General features: G+C 39.4%; 1 protein-coding gene across 1 annotated transcript in view; it reads right to left on the bottom strand.

Annotated features, from left to right (window-relative positions):
* The window catches only part of MYO1D (myosin ID), a 361,250-nt gene that overhangs the window by 178,883 nt on the left and 163,839 nt on the right, over positions 1 to 18,528 (bottom strand). The window contains exon 16 of the mRNA XM_061390407.1: positions 12,762 to 12,969. Coding sequence (XP_061246391.1) covers positions 12,762 to 12,969 — 208 coding nt within the window. The remainder of the gene's footprint in view (positions 1 to 12,761; positions 12,970 to 18,528) is intronic.

Genomic DNA, 18,528 nt, shown 5'->3' with positions numbered 1-18,528 from the left:
CTAAACGTTTACATAAAGTCTCAAGAATTTCCTTACTATAAATTTCTAGAAGTATAATTGCTAGATTAGAGGCAAACCCAACCAAATTTTAGATTTTTTTGGAAACACATTGCTAAACTACCGTCTGGAAAGTTCTCACGTATTTATTCTCTTGCCAGCAGTAAACAAATCCTCAGCAACACTGTGTAGGATTAAAAAAAAAAAAAAAACCTCAAGTATTTGATAGATGAAAATGTTTGCGCTAGCCATTTTCCCCTTCTTATTCTTTTTGGTGGACTGATTGTTTATATTCTCCCTCCATTTTCTAGTATTTATTTCTTTGGAAGGGCCTTTTGTACATTAAAGGTATTTATATTCTGCACATGTTGAAATTGAAAAGATAGCATTTAAAGCCACTCTATGTTACCCCATAAAGAGAAACTGTAGGCTCTAAACATATGCAATAAATAATGATACATATCCCAGAACGTGCTGAATATTTCAAAAATTTTTTATTTTGGTTAGCAAAACTTACTAGTCCAAGCAGAATGTGTTTAAATGTGCCAGGAAAAAGAATACAAGCCATTTCTGACACACTTAGATTTCTTGGTAGTTACGTATGTTTGCCGTAGCAAGAAAAAGCTAAAGTAAACCCTAACATCGCAGCCCTTATGCTTAAACCACACAGACTCTATGATATACCTATCAGGACATTAGAATGTATTTTGCCACCCATAAAGTGTCTTGGTGTTGTTGTTTAGTTAGTAAGTTGTGTCCAACTCTTTTGCAACCCCATGGATTGTAGCCTGCCAGGCTCCTCTGTCCATGGGATTTCCTAGGCAAGAATATTGGAGTGGGTTGCCCTTTCCTTCTCCAGGAAATCTTCCTGACCCAGGGACTGAACCTGAGTCTCCTGCATTGGCAGGTAGAATTCTTTCTTGTTTTTAATTGAAGAATGATTGCTTTACAGAATATTGTGGTTTTCTGTCATACATCAAGAATCAGCCATAGGTACACTCATGTCCCCTACCCTCCTGGACCTCGTGCCCACCTCCCTCCCCATCCCACCCTTCAGCCTGTCGCGGAGCCCCTGTTTGAGTTCCCTGAGTCATACAGCAAATTCCCACTGGCTGTCTATTTCACATTTGGTATTATGCATGTCTATGTTGCCCTCCCCATACATCTCCCCTTCTCCCTCTTCTCCGCCTGTGTCCATAGGTCTATTCTCCTATGTCTGTTTCTCCATTGTGGCAGGTAGATTCTTTACTGCTGAGCCACCAGGGAAGCCAATAAAGTGTCTTGGCTTAATGAAATATGTGGCAAAAGGATGTACTTTTTGAAAAAAAAAAAAAAAAAGTCAGTTTTGAAAATCACCCTTTTTTTTGGGGGGGGGTGACATTTTACATAAACTATCAGCATGGCCATTAGACAGTGAATACTCATTATACTATTTTCTTTGCTGCCTTTAATATTTGTCACCCAATCGTTTCCCAAAGAATAAGAGGGAACTTACATAGGAGGTTACCTAGACGACACAGTCACCCAAAGAAAGAAAGTGAAGTCACTCAGTTGTGTCTGACTCTTTGCGACCCCACGGACTGTAGCCTACAAGGCTCCTTTGTCCATGGGGTTTTCCAGGCAAGGGTACTGGAATGGATTGCCATTTCCTTCTCCAGGGGATCTTCCCAACACAGGGATCGAACCCAGGTCTCCCGCATTGCAGGCAGACGCTTTACCATCTGAGCCACCAGGGAAGCCTTACACAGTCACCCAACTGAGGAATAAAGAACAGGTAGGCAATGAGGGTGGGGTGTCAGTCACACTGGAACCCCCAACTAAGAATGGTTCCTGGATTTGCGTACAAACGCGAATCCTGAGCTAACTGGAAGCTTCAGCTAATGCAAATGAGTTGCCTGGATTTCATTATTTCATGAGGTTGGTAATTAAATACTCCCTGCACCCAAATATGCTTTTAATTTTTAAACAATAATGTTTGTCAAGGAGGAAGAAAAATTAATTGCTCAGCAGTGATTCAATGGTATTTTGCTTGATGTGGCTGTCTTCCTCCAGATAAGCTTTTGGTGTACACCTCCTATCTGTACACTTCATTTGAGTCTGGAATGGCAATCCTTACCGAGTTGTTCACTAGTTTTTAATTTAATGTAAACACCTATTCATTGAATCACCTCCCCTTCACTAATTAATTCCTTGCAAAGAGTCAATTTCTTGAGCTTCCAGCAATTAAAAAAGAAAAGTGCCAGGAAAATGTAACCAGAGTTGGTTGTTTTTTTTTTTTTCCTTCCACCACTTTTAGAGGCCAGAAAATGTTGTCATGGAGACAACAGCTGGTAGATTATGAGGGACAGGTCTCAAGAGAGAAGTGTCTTGGAAAGGGAAGATCAAGTTGAAAAAAGAGTGAGAAAGAACCACTGCAAGCTCCTTCACTAAGCATTGTGGGGAGCTCAGCTGAAAGAGGTGTTTGAGTGAACAAAGAATAAAAGAAGTATTTCCTCCTTTCTTTCAACTAACATAGGAAATGTTTTTCTTCCAAAGGGGAACAGATTTCTTTTAAGCAAATCTCAAGCATATGTACATATCTTGACATAATTACATTTTAAAATTGGGATTCACACTGATGCACCAAATTGGTTGCCTTAGTAATGAGATATCACCCAGGCAACGGATTTGCTGCTCTTTCTCGAGAGCAAATCATCTGCTTGCAACTTACAGGGGGAGCGGGCTGGGGAAGGGGTGGCAGTGGTCGCTTCCTGGCAGTTATCTGAGAGGAGATAAATAAGAAACAAATTCTTTTTGACATGTCGTCATTATTTTCCAAATATGCTTTTATCTTTTTTATTCATCAGTTGGGTGGGAGGAGGAAAAGGGTAGGTGGGGGTAGGAAAAGAGAGAGGGAGGGAGGGAGGAGGATGCTCTGTCATTCCAGTGCTGCTGAAGCATTTTTATTGTTCTAAAAGGGCTTTGCATTTGTCAATATGTAAATACTAAATGGCATCAGCTATTGGCCGACATTATAAATCAACAGAAATTTTCTTCACAATAATAAAAATCAATGACTTGTATTGCGTAGTTATTTTAATGACACTGCTTAGTAACACACGTAGGGGTAACGCTTCAACATTCAAGAATCATTTACTAAATGTCTTGCAGATAGGAAATACTCCTTGGCTTCTTCATAAAGAACATCCATCCTTTCCCATACCTATTTCCATTACCACGACTTACCAACAAATGTTTGACACACTTTCCTGGGGGCTTCCCAGGTGGCACTACCTGCCTGCCAATGGAGGAGATGTACGAGATCGGGTGGGGAAGATCCCCTGGAGGAGGACATGGCAATCCACTGCAGTATTCTTGCCTGGAGAATTCCATGGACACAGAAGCCAGGTGGGCTACAGTCCAGAGGGCTGCAGGGAGTCAGACACGACTGAAGCGACTTAACACGCATGCACACACACTTTCTTGCTGGAGGATTCTGATAGCGGGTGTTTTTCTTCTCCTCTTATACTTTGCTTTCACCCCAATCATTTTTGACATTCTGGTTATTAATAAACCAGTAGTGATCTCCCAATGGCCAGATTACGTGGGCACTTTCAGCCCTTTATTTTGCTGCATAACTCTGTGTTTGACACTGCTGATCATTCCTTCTTCCTTGAAACCCGCCGCTTCCTTTGCTTCCCTGACTCAAACATCCAACTTGCTGGGCGTCTTGACTTGAATGTCTCAGAGGCACTTCGAACTATGCTCCAAGCTATTAATTTCCTCCAAATATGCTCCTGCCTCTGTTCCTTTTCTCTCTCTCTCAGTTGTTAGTGGCACCAGCTGTCTAGGAACCTTCCTCTAACATCGAAGGGGCAGTTTTTATATTAATGATCCCAAGGGCTGGACTAGTCTACATTTATTACCAAACACAATATTGAATATTTTTGTTTAAATATTTTTGAATATTTTTCTAGAAACACTTGCTCCTTGTTTTTGTCATAGGAAGTTTATAAACAATAACCATAGTGACAATTAACTGCTATGACACCAATGACCCAACTCTAATGAAATTCAACCTGTACAAATGGTTTATGGAATAGAGATGAAGAGCCATCTTCCCTACAAATGGCCTTTGAGTAAAATGTGAACTTGACAGAGTGGTTCTCAAACTTTTTGGCATCTCTCCCTCATCCAGAAGGGATAGGCTACCCACTCCAGTTTTCTTGGGCTTCCCTCGTGGCTCAGCTGGTAAAGAATCCACCGATAATGTGGGAGACCTGGGTTCAATCCCTGGGTTGGGAAGATCCCCTGGAGAAGGGAAAGGCTACCCAGTCCAATACTCTGACCTGGAGAATTCCATGGACTGTATAGTCCATGGGGTCGCAAAGAGTCAGACACAACTGAGCGACTTTCATCTTCACTCACTTCATCTGGAAAGCCTTCTCTTCCAGCTCAGGTAGGTGGCTGGTCTCAGCCCACCTGGCAGTCATTACCTACTCAACAGAGTCATAATTACTCAACTGCACTGGTCTGAGTGCTAACACATCACCCTCCTGACTGGGTTGTCAGCTTCCTCTGGGTGAAGCCCTGTCTTGTTCACTGTACATCCCTCTTTAGTAACGAATGGGAAAGTCCGTGTTTATTACTCATTGAAAATGCATGAGTTCCCTTCTCCCACCCGACCACACATCACAGTGTTGGAAAAGGCACTTGCAACCCATTTCTTTTCATCTCCTACTGAAAAGACATATCATCATTTGATCAAGGGCACATTTTTCTTTATTTCTTTCAGTCCTTAGCCATGGTCAAACAGCATATTTTTAACCATAAATATTCCCCATGAATAAAGCAGTGAATGGACTGGCATTGGGGGCAACCTCCCTTATCACCCAGGAAAGCCTCCCCCTCCCTTCCTGTAATTCGGCTTATGCTTTGTCTACAGTCATCCACACACACCTTTCCCAACCTACTCATGGCTTGCAAGTCACTTTTACTACAACAAACAAAAATCTCTTCTCTTGGAGCATGTAATCTCTGTAAAAGAGTCACTGATCATTTTTCATGACCACACACATGTCAAGAGCTGATTCATATAGGAAACAGCAGTTTTCTTCCCACCGTAGTGAAGATATATCTTAGTTCATATATCCAAGAGTCAATGACTCAGACATCACTAGGTGTCCACCCAGGTCATTTAATAAAGGAATTTTGCCAAATTACCTTCTTTCTCTCTGAGCATGATACCATCATCATCTTTGCGGCTGGTTTTACAGTTTTCTTCAATAGTGTAAATCACACCTGTTTTTCCTATAGGGAGGGAGTTCACACCGAATGATGCTACTGTGGTCTAAGTGAACCATGGAGAAGAGCGTGCATGCAGAAGGCTGGGCCACTGGGCTCAAACCCCAGCTGTGGGGCTCACTATTGGGGAGATTTCCAGCAAGGTACTCTGGCTACTTAGCTGGCTTGAGGTCCCTTTCTTTTTAAATGAAAATAGTGATAGACACTCGTTTACAGAGTTCTTGTAAAGATTCAGTTAATATATATAAAGGGCTCAGAATAGTGCCTGTCAGCCAGTAAAGATTACTGTATTAGTAGGTGTCTTGGTTTTTTTTTTATATATATACTTTAAGGGCAAAAGTAATCAATTTCATATGAGAGATAATTATTTTGCTTTTAGTCTGAGAAATCAAACACTTGATTGGTTTCTCAAAGAAGCTGGTAAGCTTTGCTTGAAAAGGAAGTGAGAGCCCCACAGCTTCATGCTACTATTTGACAAAGTTTCACAATAAACAATATATCAAGGAATAGGGCCAAGTGAATAACTACACCCATACAGTCTAGTTTTCAGATAATGATTCTATTCACACTTTTTCTCTGGCTGATTTACAAAATTATTCTACTCAGACCTATACGAATCTTTGAGATTACTTATAATAGTGATGATATTATTCCCAGTTTCAGAATTTGCTGTTTTCATGACACACTCATGTTTTAATGAACCACTTTTAACTCTTCACAAGATCTTTTGTGTGTTTGGGGCTATAATATAATCCAACAATGGGAGTGTATAAAATGCAAATTTAACAAATATAAGAACATACAAATAATATTAAGTTGCTAATCAGAATAAACCAACCAGGCCAGTCTTTAAAATATACATTTTTTAAGGATGAAATGGTACATCACTGGAAATCATAATTAATGTGATAAAGATCAGTGTGTTTCATTCTTGAAAGTGCCTTAGCTCAAATCTCTAACCACGTGTAGAAAGACATTTCTAAGTCAACTGGGAATAAGCAACACAAAGTACACAATAATAACACATTATTGTTAATTTTATATAGTATTATAACAGTATACTAAAATCCTTATCTGGTACTGGTATGTAAGGACAAAATGACAACATAAATTAGATTTCCTTTCAAAAACACCAGACCAAAAACACATAAAAACATGTGGTGAATACTAGATAAAATAAGAGTAGTAAAAGACTGATTCTTGTTCAAGCTAAGAGATGGGGACACTACTCTTTCTACTTTTGTGAATACTTGCTATTTTTCACAACAAAAACTATCAAAAAGAAAAAGGAAATACACTTTTTATCAAGCTACATTAAAAAAATGACTGCTCACTAGACCCTCCAAATGCAATAAATTCCAGAAATGAAAAATAGTATGTTTAACATTCCATGATCAAAATTATAGTAAAACTAAAAATTAATTAATTCCAGACATCCTGGAATGTGAAATCAAGTGGACCTTAGGAAGCATCACTATGAACAAAGCTAGGGGAGGTGATGGAATTCCAGTTGAGCTATTTCAAATCCTAAAAGATGATGCTGTGAAAGTGCTGCACTCAATATGTCAGCAAATTTGGAAAACTCAGCAGTGGCCACAGGACTGGAAAAGGTCAGTTTTCATTCCAATCCCAAGGAAAGGCAATGCCAAAGAATGCTCAAACTACTGCACAATTGCACTCATCTCACACACTAGAAAGTAATGCTCAAAATTCTCCAAGCCAGGCTTCAGCAATATGTGAACCATGAACATCCAGATGTTCAAGCTGGTTTTAGAAAAGGCAGAGAAACAAATTGCCAACATCCGCTGGATCAAAAAAGCAAGAGAGTTCCAGAGAAACATCTATTTCTGCTTCACTGACTATGCCAAAGCCTTTGACTGTGCAGATCACAACAAACTGTGGAAAATTCTTCAAGAGATGGGAATACCAGACTACCTGACCTGCCTCTTGAGAAACCTGTATGCAGGTCAGGAAGCACAGTTAGAACTGGACATGGAACAACAGACTGGTTCCAAATAGGAAAAGGAGTACATCAAGGCTATATATTGTCACCCTGCTTATTTAACTTATATGCAGAGTACATCATGAGAAACACTGGGCTAGAGGAAGCTCAAGCTGGAATCAAGATTGCCGGGAGAAATATCAATAACCTCACATATGCAGATGACACCACCCTTATGGTAGAAAGTGAAGAGGAACTAAAAAATCTCTTGATGAAAGTGACAGAGGAGAGTGAAAAAGTTAGCTTAAAGCTCAACATTCAGAAAACTAAGATCATGGCATCTGGTCCCATCACTTCATGGGAAATAGATGGGGAAACAGTGGAAACAGTGGCTGGCTTTATTTTGGGGGGCTCCAAAATCACTGCAGATGGTGACTTCAGCCATGAAATTAAAAGATGCTTACTCCTTGGAAGGAAAGTCATGACCAGCCTGGACTGCATATTCAAAAGCAGAGACATTACTTTGCCAACAAAGGTCTACCTAGTCAAGGCTATGGTTTTTCCAGTAGTCATGTATGGACGTGAGAGTTGAACTGTAAAGAAAGCTGAGCGCTGCAGAATTGATGCTTTTGAACTGTGGTGTTGGAGAAGACTCTTGAGAGTCCCTTGGACTGCAAGGAGATCCAACCAGTCCATCCTAAAGGAGATCAGTCCTGGTGTTCATTGGAAGGACTGATGTTGAAGCTGAAATTTCAATACTTGGGCCACCTGGTGCGAAGAGCTGCCTCATTTGAAAAGACCCTGATGCTGGGAGGGATTGAGGGCAGGAGGAGAAGGGGACGACAGAGGATGAGATGGTTGGACGGCATCACCGATTCAATGGACACGAGTTTGGGTAAACTCCGGGAGTTGGTGATGGACAGGGAGGCCTGGTGTGCTGCAGTCCATGGGGTTGCAGAGAGTTGGACACAACTGAGAGACTGAACTGAACTAAAAAATTAACAAAAAAGTCAGAAAATGAAAAAAAAATACACTCAAAACATTTATCACCTGGAAATGATTTTAAAAAAATTTTTAAATAACATTTTTTTGGGAAATAGGAAATCTAGATATATAATAATTCATGAAACCCTATAGATATAGTAAAAGTGGTTCTCAGAACAAATTCCATAGTCCATTATTAGTAACTGTGAAAGAATAAAATGCATGAAATGTCCAACTCCAGAACTGGGAGGAAGAGAATCTCCTGCTTGCTTCTTCTTTTTACATTCCCAAAAAAGAGGAATTGATGAAAATAAAGAGTAAAATCAGTAAATTAAAAACAGGAAAATGGTGGTACTAACAAGAGAGCTGGTTCTTGAAAATGCATTACTAACTAAAGTTGATAATAAAGAGTGAGTACCAGTCAAATACACAAAATGAGTGATCTGAGGGAATGATGAAAAAGGAAATGAAAAGAAACATAAGAGACAACTTTGTTCAACTCTGTTGAATTAAATTTGAGAAACTGAATGATTTTCTAAGAAAATATAAGTCCAAAACTGACCCAAAACAGACTAATTCTTTTAAGGAACTATAAGAAAACACTGCTGATCTATTGATAAAAGAACCCTATATGTTGTAGAATATTTACACAGTATAATTTTGCTAGTGGAAAACCAAATTTATTATTTTAAAATAAAAAAGGTCACTCACTACCCTACAATTCCATCTAGAACTCCACTTTAAAATTAGAAACAATCACATATCATTTTAGCCTACATTTTGAGAATTTATTTCACAGCTTGAGGAACCTTTCTTGGCATTCCATCATCCCTTTTTCTCTTTCACTCTTTTCCATACTTTCTCCTTCACTCGTTCCTTTGTTCTACTCTATACTGCCTTTGTAGTGTAGCAGTGAGTCACTCAGTCATGTCCGACTCTTTGGGACCCCACGGACTATAGAGTCCATGGAGTTCTCCAGGCCAGAATACTGGAGTGGGTAGCTGTTCCCTTCTCCAGGGGATCTTCCCAACCCTGGGAATGAACTCAGGTCTCCTGCATTGCAGGCAGATTCCTTAGCAGCTGAGCCACAAGGGAAGCCCATAGTGTCTTTGAGATTGCATCAATTTTGCTATGATCTCATAATCAAACTACAACCATCCTCTAATTTAGGAAGCTACCAGATGAGCAAAACTAAAATTCTGAGAGACAAGATTCAATGGAATACTACTCAGCCATAAAAAAAAAAACGAAATAATGCCATTTGCAACAACATGGACAAACATAGAGGTTGTCACACTGAGTAAAGTTACTCAGATAAAGACAAATCTATGACATTGCTTATTGTTGTTGTTTAGTTGCTAAGTCAGAGAAGGTGATGGCACCCCACTCCAGTACCCTTGCCTGGAAAATCCCATGGACGGAGGAGCCTGGTGGGCTGCAGTCCATGGGGTCGTGAAGAGTCGGACACAACTGAGCGACTTCCCTTTCACTTTTCACTTTCACGCATCGGAGAAGGAAATGGCAACCCACTTCGGTGTTCTTGCCTGGAGAATCCCAGGGACAGGGGAGCCTGGTGGGCTGCCGTCTATGGGGTCGCACAGAGTCGGACACGACTGAAGTGACTTAGCAGCAGCAGTCGCTAAGTTGTGTCCAACTCTTTGCAACCCCATGGACTGCAGCCTGCCAGTCTCCTCTATCCATGGAATTTCCCAGGCAAGAACACTGGAGTGGGTTGCCATTTCCTTCTCCAATGCATGAAAGTGAAAGTGAAGATGCTCAGTCGTATCCAACTCTTCACGACCCCATGGGCTGCAGCCCACCAGGCTCCTCCATCCATTGGATTTTCCAGGCAAGATAAAACAGATAACTAGTAACGACCTATTGTATAGCACAGGGAACTCTTTGAGAGTGATAGGGTTGTTCTAACATTTATAACAGACAACAGTCATCAACCAGGAAGGTTCCAATCAAACTGAGAGATATGGTCATCCTGGTTTAGAGTCAAAGCCTGAATCTGGTCAATCTCTCAGCTAGGTATAAAGAAGAAACACATAGCATCAGATCTGTGACAACAAACCATCCCCCGGATAAGCACTGAGGATCAAAAGCAAGAATCTGGATATACACAGAACAGATGTGGCAAAATAACTTACTATGGCAGACAAAAAACAGAGATTCAACTTTCAAATTTACAAGCTGTCTTAAGAAAGATAACAGAACAGAGGAAAGGCAATATTAAAAAAAAAAATTAACAGAAGAAAACTGTTTTAAGATGAAACAGAATTTTAAGATTCCACTCCAAAAGTTTTTCTCTGAGTTCTAGGCAAAATAAATGAACAAGACCAACACTTAGAAATATCTTGGCAGTTGGGAGGGAAGAAAAACTTTTATAATTTGCACATGATGTAATCTTTTACCCAGAAAAATGAATAGAATCAATAAATATGAATCAAGAAAGGCTTCATTTTGGATACAGATAAACCAATATAAGCCAAATCCAATGGACATAGGAGCCTGTATGGCTACAGACCATGGGGTCGCAAAGCATTGGACATAACTTAGCGACTGAGCCTGCAAGCAAACACACGCAAGCCAATACTATTTCTCTATACCAACACTGCCATGTAGAAAATCTAATAAAAACACAATAATAAAATCCCAACAGCTACAAAAATAATAAAGTATCTAGGAATTTACCATGAATTCATAAGGTACCTCTTAAGTCTAAAAGTCAATAAAATGATCTAAATAAGCCTATTCTATACTCTTAAGATGATTTAATATTATAAAAATGTTAACCCTTTCAAATTAATCTATAAATTCAATGCAACCATAATAAACAGTATTGTTGAATTTCATGAACTCAATAAACACACATTAAAATTCATATTACAGAATAAAGGTCTATGTATACAATAATCAACCTCAATAAAGAGTAGGGAAAAAAAGTACAGAAGATGGACTTATCATATACTAAGACGTACGACAATAAACAGTGTGTGTCATTGAGTGTAATGAGAGGCAGATATAAAAATGGAACCCCACACAGTGCTCAGAAACAGAATACATGTAATATATATGTATATATAAAAACTTCATACACAATAAAAGTGGCACCACAAATTAATAGGAAAAGAATAGATCATTTAGTAGGTGACACCGAGAAAACTTGCTCATCATATAGAAGAATGTGAATTAGAGAACCACACACTCAGGTGGATTTTGAATGGATTGAAGACCTAAATGTGAAGGGTAAAACTATACAGTTCATAGAAGAAAACACAGGAGAGTACCTTTGTGACCTGGAGACAAGGCAAGCCCTCTTAGACAAAATTCCAAAACACAAAGGATAAGGCAAAAAAAGTTGAAGATTTTCAATTATGTCAACATTAAGGATTCTCTTCAACAAAGCATATTAGAAAGTTCAATAGAACCCCTACAGTAGGAGAATATATTTATAATGTCTGAAGTGAAAGAGAGACTAACGTCTAAAACAGTCCAGGAATTCCTGCTCATCAACAAACAATGATACTAACTCCAGAAGAAAAGCGGATGAAAGACAGGAATGGGCAGTTTACAGGAAACCCCCGAAAGCAAACACGCATTTAATTAGATGTTCAAGTTTAATGGTAATCAGAGAAAGAGGAAATATAATAAAACAGCGTGATCTCATTATACTTAGTAGTCTGGCAAAATCTAGGTACCTGGATGATACTGAAAATGATGTGGGCACATAGTAACCTCTATATGCAAACTGGTGACGTGCAAACTGGCAGGCATCCTGGAGAGGAGCAGCCAGGTCTACACATGCCCAACGACCCAGCCACCCTTCCCTTGACAGATACTCCATTCTCACAGAAGGACATGAATTCTTTTTTTATCAGTTTTTACATTAAAACGTTTCATACAGAAGGTATGGAAATGGGTAAGGGGAATAAAAAGAAATAGTGAGCGAATGAAATGAAAAGGGACCCTGCACAGATCAATAATGACAGGTACCATGATCTTAGGAGCAGTGATAAGTCAGCACTACACACTTCAGTCAAGGGCTGGCAGTGGGTCATGATGGGTGAGACAGCTGGTTTCAAACGAGTTGGTCAAGCTTTTGAATGACAAGACAGAAAAAAGTTCTCTATGCAGTTAAGATGAGGCTAACTCATTTTGATCCAGTTGACCAAAATCAGACTACTTCCAGATCCACAGACAAAAATCAGACTACTTCAAACATCTCTCTGATTCTGAATATCAGAAGACGAAATATCTTTGGCGTTTGCAGGATAAAATTGATTCTTGTTGTTGTGTACTAGAGAAACCAAGACAACACTGTAAAGCAATTATCTTCCAATTAAAAATAAATGTAAAAAGATATTTTAAAAAATTGAACTCACACAGGTAAGTTTTCCATGTGCAAAGGCAACAGAAAATACTCTAAGAGATGCATAGATGCAAAAAAATTACATCATTGTGAACATTTCTTGACTCAGAGAAAGTATTCAACTCATTTTTAAGAACATAAAATCAAAGCCTTATCGTCATATAGAAAATGTAAGATTACCTTTTGTAGAAAGAGGACAATCCTTACAAGCATCTGAGCGCGGAGCTCTTCCAAGGTAAACAATGTTCGGGGTGTTCGAATGAAAATTTTGGTCTTCCCATAAGCCACATCATCCTGAAAGCCACAGTATTCGACCAGTTTCTTGACAGCCTCTTTGTCTGAGGGGAGGTCATGGTTGGGCCAGGTGAATTCAGAGATCATTTTGTACCTTGATGGGGAAAAACAAACAAACAAACCAGGACATGGATTAAGGGAGAAAAACCATGTGGTATTAATAGAAGCAGAAAAGCTATTCAATAAAATTCATGCTTCACAGAAAGGAAAAAAAAAAAAACTTCTTAGCAAACTCAGAATAGAGATGAATTTCATTAGCTTCATAAGAGACACAGAAAAAGTCTTCAATAAAATATAATACTCCTTTAGGATAATAACTCTTACTAAACCAGAGTTAGAAGGGTATTCCTTAATTTAATAAAAGCTATTTGCCAAAAACTTGCAGCAAATATTATCTGTAACATGGCAACCTTGGAAGCATTCTCTTTGCAAACAGAAACAAGACAAGGATGCCTCTATCATGGGTTTTTGAAAACATTACTTAAGAACAACATGACTCGTTTCAAAGGAAATCCACCAGATTTTCAGATAAACTATCATCAGTAAAAGAAAACTAAGCCGTGTTTTACATATAAGGTTAACACACAAAAATCCTTTGCAATTCTACATAGAAGTAGCCACCAGTTTCTCAATATGTGGGCCTCTTATAAGTTAGTTTACCACACACCAGCTTCTTGGTGACGGTGATCATGAGCAAGACAGAAGTCAAAGTCTCAGCCTTGCGTAACCTAATCTCACAAGCAACATTCCATCACTTTTGCCACAGTCCGTTTTGCTAGAAGCAGTTCACGAGGGCCAGCCCACTCTCCTGGGAAGAGGAGTACGCGGGCATGAACACCAGGAAGCGGGGATCAGTGGGACAGCTTGGAAGGCTGCCTACCACAGTGCTTTCCTCCTATCCTTGGTGCAAAGTTTTTACATGGAGTCGAATTTAGTATATTTTTCACTCACTACATCTGAATTTTAAGTCTTAGTGAAAGAGGTTCTCCTCACACTTAGATTACAGGGTAATTCACTTAGGGGTTCTTCTAGGACTTGCATGTTTCCATTTTTTACATTTGGAGCTCTGATTCATTTGTAATTTATCTTGGTATACGGAATGGATCCGACTTTACTTCTGAAAAAACTCTATTTCCAATATTATTTACTAAAAAGTCGGTCTTCCTCCCTCTGAGTTAATACGCTATTTTATCATATGCTAAATTTTCATATGTACTTTAATTCATTTCTAGGCTTTTTGATCTGTTTCACTGCTCTCTCTGCCCATCAGTACCACAGGGTTTTAATTATAGATGTTCTATTTTAATATCCAGTGGTCTTTTCTCTTTCTTTTCCTTTTAAAGGTCTTTCTAGATATTCTTGGATGTTTATTTTTCTATATGAACTTTAGAAGTAATTTGCATAGGGAAAAACAATCACAAAACAACAAATCCTTGTGGGTATTTTTTGGGGTTCCCATGCATTAAATTTGGCTATGATGTCCAGTTGTCCCACCCAAGAACCAGGGATTGGTTCAAGTCTACTTTTGCGCCTTCCAGGACTCTTCATATTTTCCTCCTAGGAATTTACCCATTTCTGGTTAAGATAATATGTATCTAAGGGGCATCTGATTCCTCCTTCTTGATATTTCTCTCTTTTCCTAGTTTCTATCTCAGCTTCCGTGGCAGCATGCTCTTCCTGGATTCCTTCTGTCTCTGGATATTTCTTCTCAATCTCATTTTCTGGCTACTGTTCTTCACTACCGGACCTCGAAATGTTGGAGTGCCCCGGGGCTCCTATCAAGCCCTCGTCTCTCTACGTACAACCTCCCACATCACCTCATCTATTCCGTCCATTTCATTTTTCAACTCAAGCAATTATTATCCCAAGCCCAGTTCTCAATTCTGAATTTCACACTCACATATCCAGTGCCTAAACAGACCTTGCTGCTACTGCTGCTAAGTCGCATCAAGTCGTGTCCGATTCTGTGCAACCCCATAGACGGCAGCCCAGCAGGCTCCTCTGTCCCTGGGATTCTCCAGGCAAGAATACTGGAGTGGGTTGCCATTTCCTTCTCCAGGCACTTTAAATTCTTCTTTCAGTCCTTCCAACCACAAAGTCATTGGTTACCAAAGCCAGAATCCTGGGAATCGCATTTGATTCCTGCTCTTCTCTTTCATTCCTTCTCATTCATCATCGAGTCTATTGATTCCACCTCCAAAATATATTTAAAATTCAGCTACTCTCATCTTCACTGCCACAATCCTAAGAGAAGCCACCATCAAGTTTACTACAGCAGACTCCTAAACTGTTTCCCATTTCTTCTTCAATCCATTCTGCATATTCAGCAGTCAGAGCAGTATTCCCAAAAGCCTCACACATTTTTATCTTTTACTGCTCTCCTGCTTTCATTGCTCTGCTCCAACAGCCTTGGCCTTCTTTAGGGTCTCGGTGTTGTGGTTGCCTCTTTCTTGCTTTGAGGCTTTGTACATGCTGTTCCCACTGCCTGGAATACTTTTTTTTTTTTTTAATGGAAATCCTGATTTTTTAAAAAAAATGTATTTATCTATTAGGCTGCATGAGGTCTTAGTTGGGACATACAGGATCTTCCATTTTAGTTGCAGCATTTGAAATATTTAGTTGCAGCATGCGAACTCTTCGCTGCGCCATGTGGGGTCTAGTTCCCTAACCAGGGATTGAACCTGGGCCCCCTGCATAGGTCTAGTCTTAGCCATTGGGCCATCAGGGAAGTTCCCTGGATTGCTTTTTTTTTAAAGCTACTCTTTGAAAGGCGGAGACTTCTCATCTTCTAGTCTTTTTTGATTTTCCTCCATCAATCATCATCCCCATTATTCCTAAAACAACCAGTTGTGTTTCTTTTCCTCACACCATTCGTCTCAGTTTGTAATCATATTGATTTGCGGGTCTGTCTGTTGAATGTCTGTCTATAAGTACCACGAAGGTAGAGATTTTGTTTTGTTCCTCACTATATGCCATGTGCCTATCATGTTGTCTGCCACACAGGGAGGAGAGAGAGATCTGTTAAATAAAAGAATGGAAGAAAATACATTTAAAAGTCTAGTCACTTGCCAGATAGAGACAGAAACCGAAACCGGAGAGTTCTGATACAAAGAGAGAGGTAACGATGTGCAATATCACATGAAAAAAGGAAATAAAATTCAAAAACTTGCCAATTAATTATGAAAGTAGAATAAGAGTCAACAGGCAGTAATGGTGTGTGTTCAAAGTTTTAGGCATTCTGCAGGAACTAGAAGAAATCGTACAGCCACACTGCTCAGCTAACACATCAGGGTAACGGTGCCCTTCCTCTCTTTCCTATGGTTGAGGGCACAACCCCAGTTCTCCAGCAAACTAGCATCCTGAACTTGCAAATGAAAAAGCTGAACTCATCTGCTTTCTGACAACTAGTTTTTAACCTCCCTGGAAGACTTTAGCAGCTTTTAAGGTTATCAGTACCTTTAAAATCCTTTCTCTCTTTTGATAAAAGAATGAAAGTGACAAGAAGTCTAGGCTCAAAGCTAGCTTACAAAAAAAAAATCTGCAGAATCTAAAAACAAACTCACTGTGGAAATGTTACTTTTTCTCCCACCAAGACTGAAAACATTCGTCCAGTGTCCTACACACTTTTCATCCTACCGCATACAGCACTGTTAATCAGTTCAATCAGTATATGTAAATATTATATTTATAGGAAAATACATTCTTTTCCCTGTCTTGTTAATTAACATTTCTATCCTTCCCATAAACAGCACAAGTCTTTACTTCTCTATATTCCTCATTCCCATTTTAATTTTTGTTGCAAATGATTACTACCGATATCCTTCCCCGCTCCCCCCAACCCCCCCATTATAATGGAAACCACTTGTATAGATTTCACAAGAAGTTTTACTGACTTATTTGTTCAATATTGCTTTTTTGCATTCCACATTTCCCTTCTGCATTTATATTCCTTTTTGCTAAAGTACACCCTTTCGAAGATTTTTCAGAGAAGTCTAGGGATAGTAAACTTTCTGAAATTATATATGTCCGGAAATTTATTTTGTTTTTATTTTGCCCACACTCTTTTTTTTGTCTGTGCTGGGTCTTCACTGTTGCATGTGGGTTTTCTCCAGTCGCAGTGAGTGGGGTCTACTCCCTAGTCGCAGTGCTCGGGCTTCTCACTATGGTGGCCTCTCTCGTGGGACACAGGCTTAGTTGCCTCGCAGCACATAAAATCTTCCCGAACCTGGGATGGAACCTGTGTCCCTTGCATTGGCAGGCAGACTCTTTACCACTGGACCACCAGGGAAGTTCCCTGCCCACACTCTCGAATGATAACTTGGCATGGAAGAAAATTCTAAGTGTAAACTTCATTCCCCTTCATGGTGCAGATACTGCTCCTTTGACTGTTTACACTGAATGTCGCTAATGAGAAGTCTGATGACAGTATGAGTCTCATTTCCTCACAGGTAGTTTGCCTTTCTTCTTGGGAAGTCTAAGCATTTTTCATTATGCCTAGAGTTCTGAAAGTGAACATAAAGTAAGTTCATTTAAAAAATTCGTATGTTTTACACTTGGTGTATTCTTTCAATCTGACCCCTGGACTCTTCTTTCTTTTAGAGCTCCTGCTAAATGGCTTTTGGCCCTCCTGGATCAAACTTACACTTGGTGTGACCTTTCTTTAGAACGTTCCATCTCTTTTTCTCTGTGATGAGGTCTGGGAGAAGTCTTCAGCTTGATATTCTAGCTCAATCTTCTAGCTCACTAACTCATTTAAAAGAAGTTTAGTTTGAAAAAAATTTTTTTTAATTATGGTAAATTTTATGTATTGTAAAATGCACACATTTAAATACACAATTCAGTAAGTTTTGAAAAATGTGTCCACTCATGAAACTGACATGTCAATCAAGATGAAGATCATCTACATAATCACAAAGAGCTCCCCAATTACCTTTCCCCCTTTCCAGCCAACTCTCAACCGAGAGCAAAGCACTGCTCTGATTTCTGTCTGTTCATGAGCTTCATATGAATCCAGCCAACTCTCAACCGAGAGCAAAGCACTGCTCTGATTTTTATCTGTTCATGAGCTTCATATGAATGGCAGCATAAAGTATGTCCTCTCTGGTGACTCCTTTTCACATAATGTTTTATTCATCCATGCTGTTGGTATAGTATCAGCTGCTCATTATCTTTTTTTTTTTTTTTTGGCCACACTGCATGGCATGTGGGATCTTAGTTCCCTGACCAGGGATTGAACCCACACCCCCTGCATTGGAAAAGTGGAGTCTTAACCACTGGACCACCAGGGAAGTCCCTGTTCATTCTCTTTAATGCTGACTTGTAACCATTATATGATGACACTATAAATTGCTGACTCATTCTATTGATGGACAATTCACTCCAATTGTGCTTAATTTGGTTTTCACTTTCCAAATCCCTAATTGGTTCTTTTTAACAACAACAACCTGTTCTTGTTTTGAACTTCATATTCCTACTTTAGGACTAAAATTCTCTCCTTTATCTCTCTGAGAATATGAATAGGCTTTTTCCAAGGTCTTCTCCTTGCTCTAGTTCCTTGGGGGTGAGGTTTTGCATTTGTCGAGCTTATTGGTTCTTTCTCATTGGTCTGGTCTTTCTCAGATGTTTGATTTTTATCTCATCTCCTACCCTAGAA

Source organism: Bos javanicus, chromosome 19 (assembly GCF_032452875.1).
Source record: "Bos javanicus breed banteng chromosome 19, ARS-OSU_banteng_1.0, whole genome shotgun sequence".
NCBI lineage: Eukaryota > Metazoa > Chordata > Mammalia > Artiodactyla > Bovidae > Bos > Bos javanicus.
This window is presented reverse-complemented; position numbering and strand designations above follow the sequence as displayed.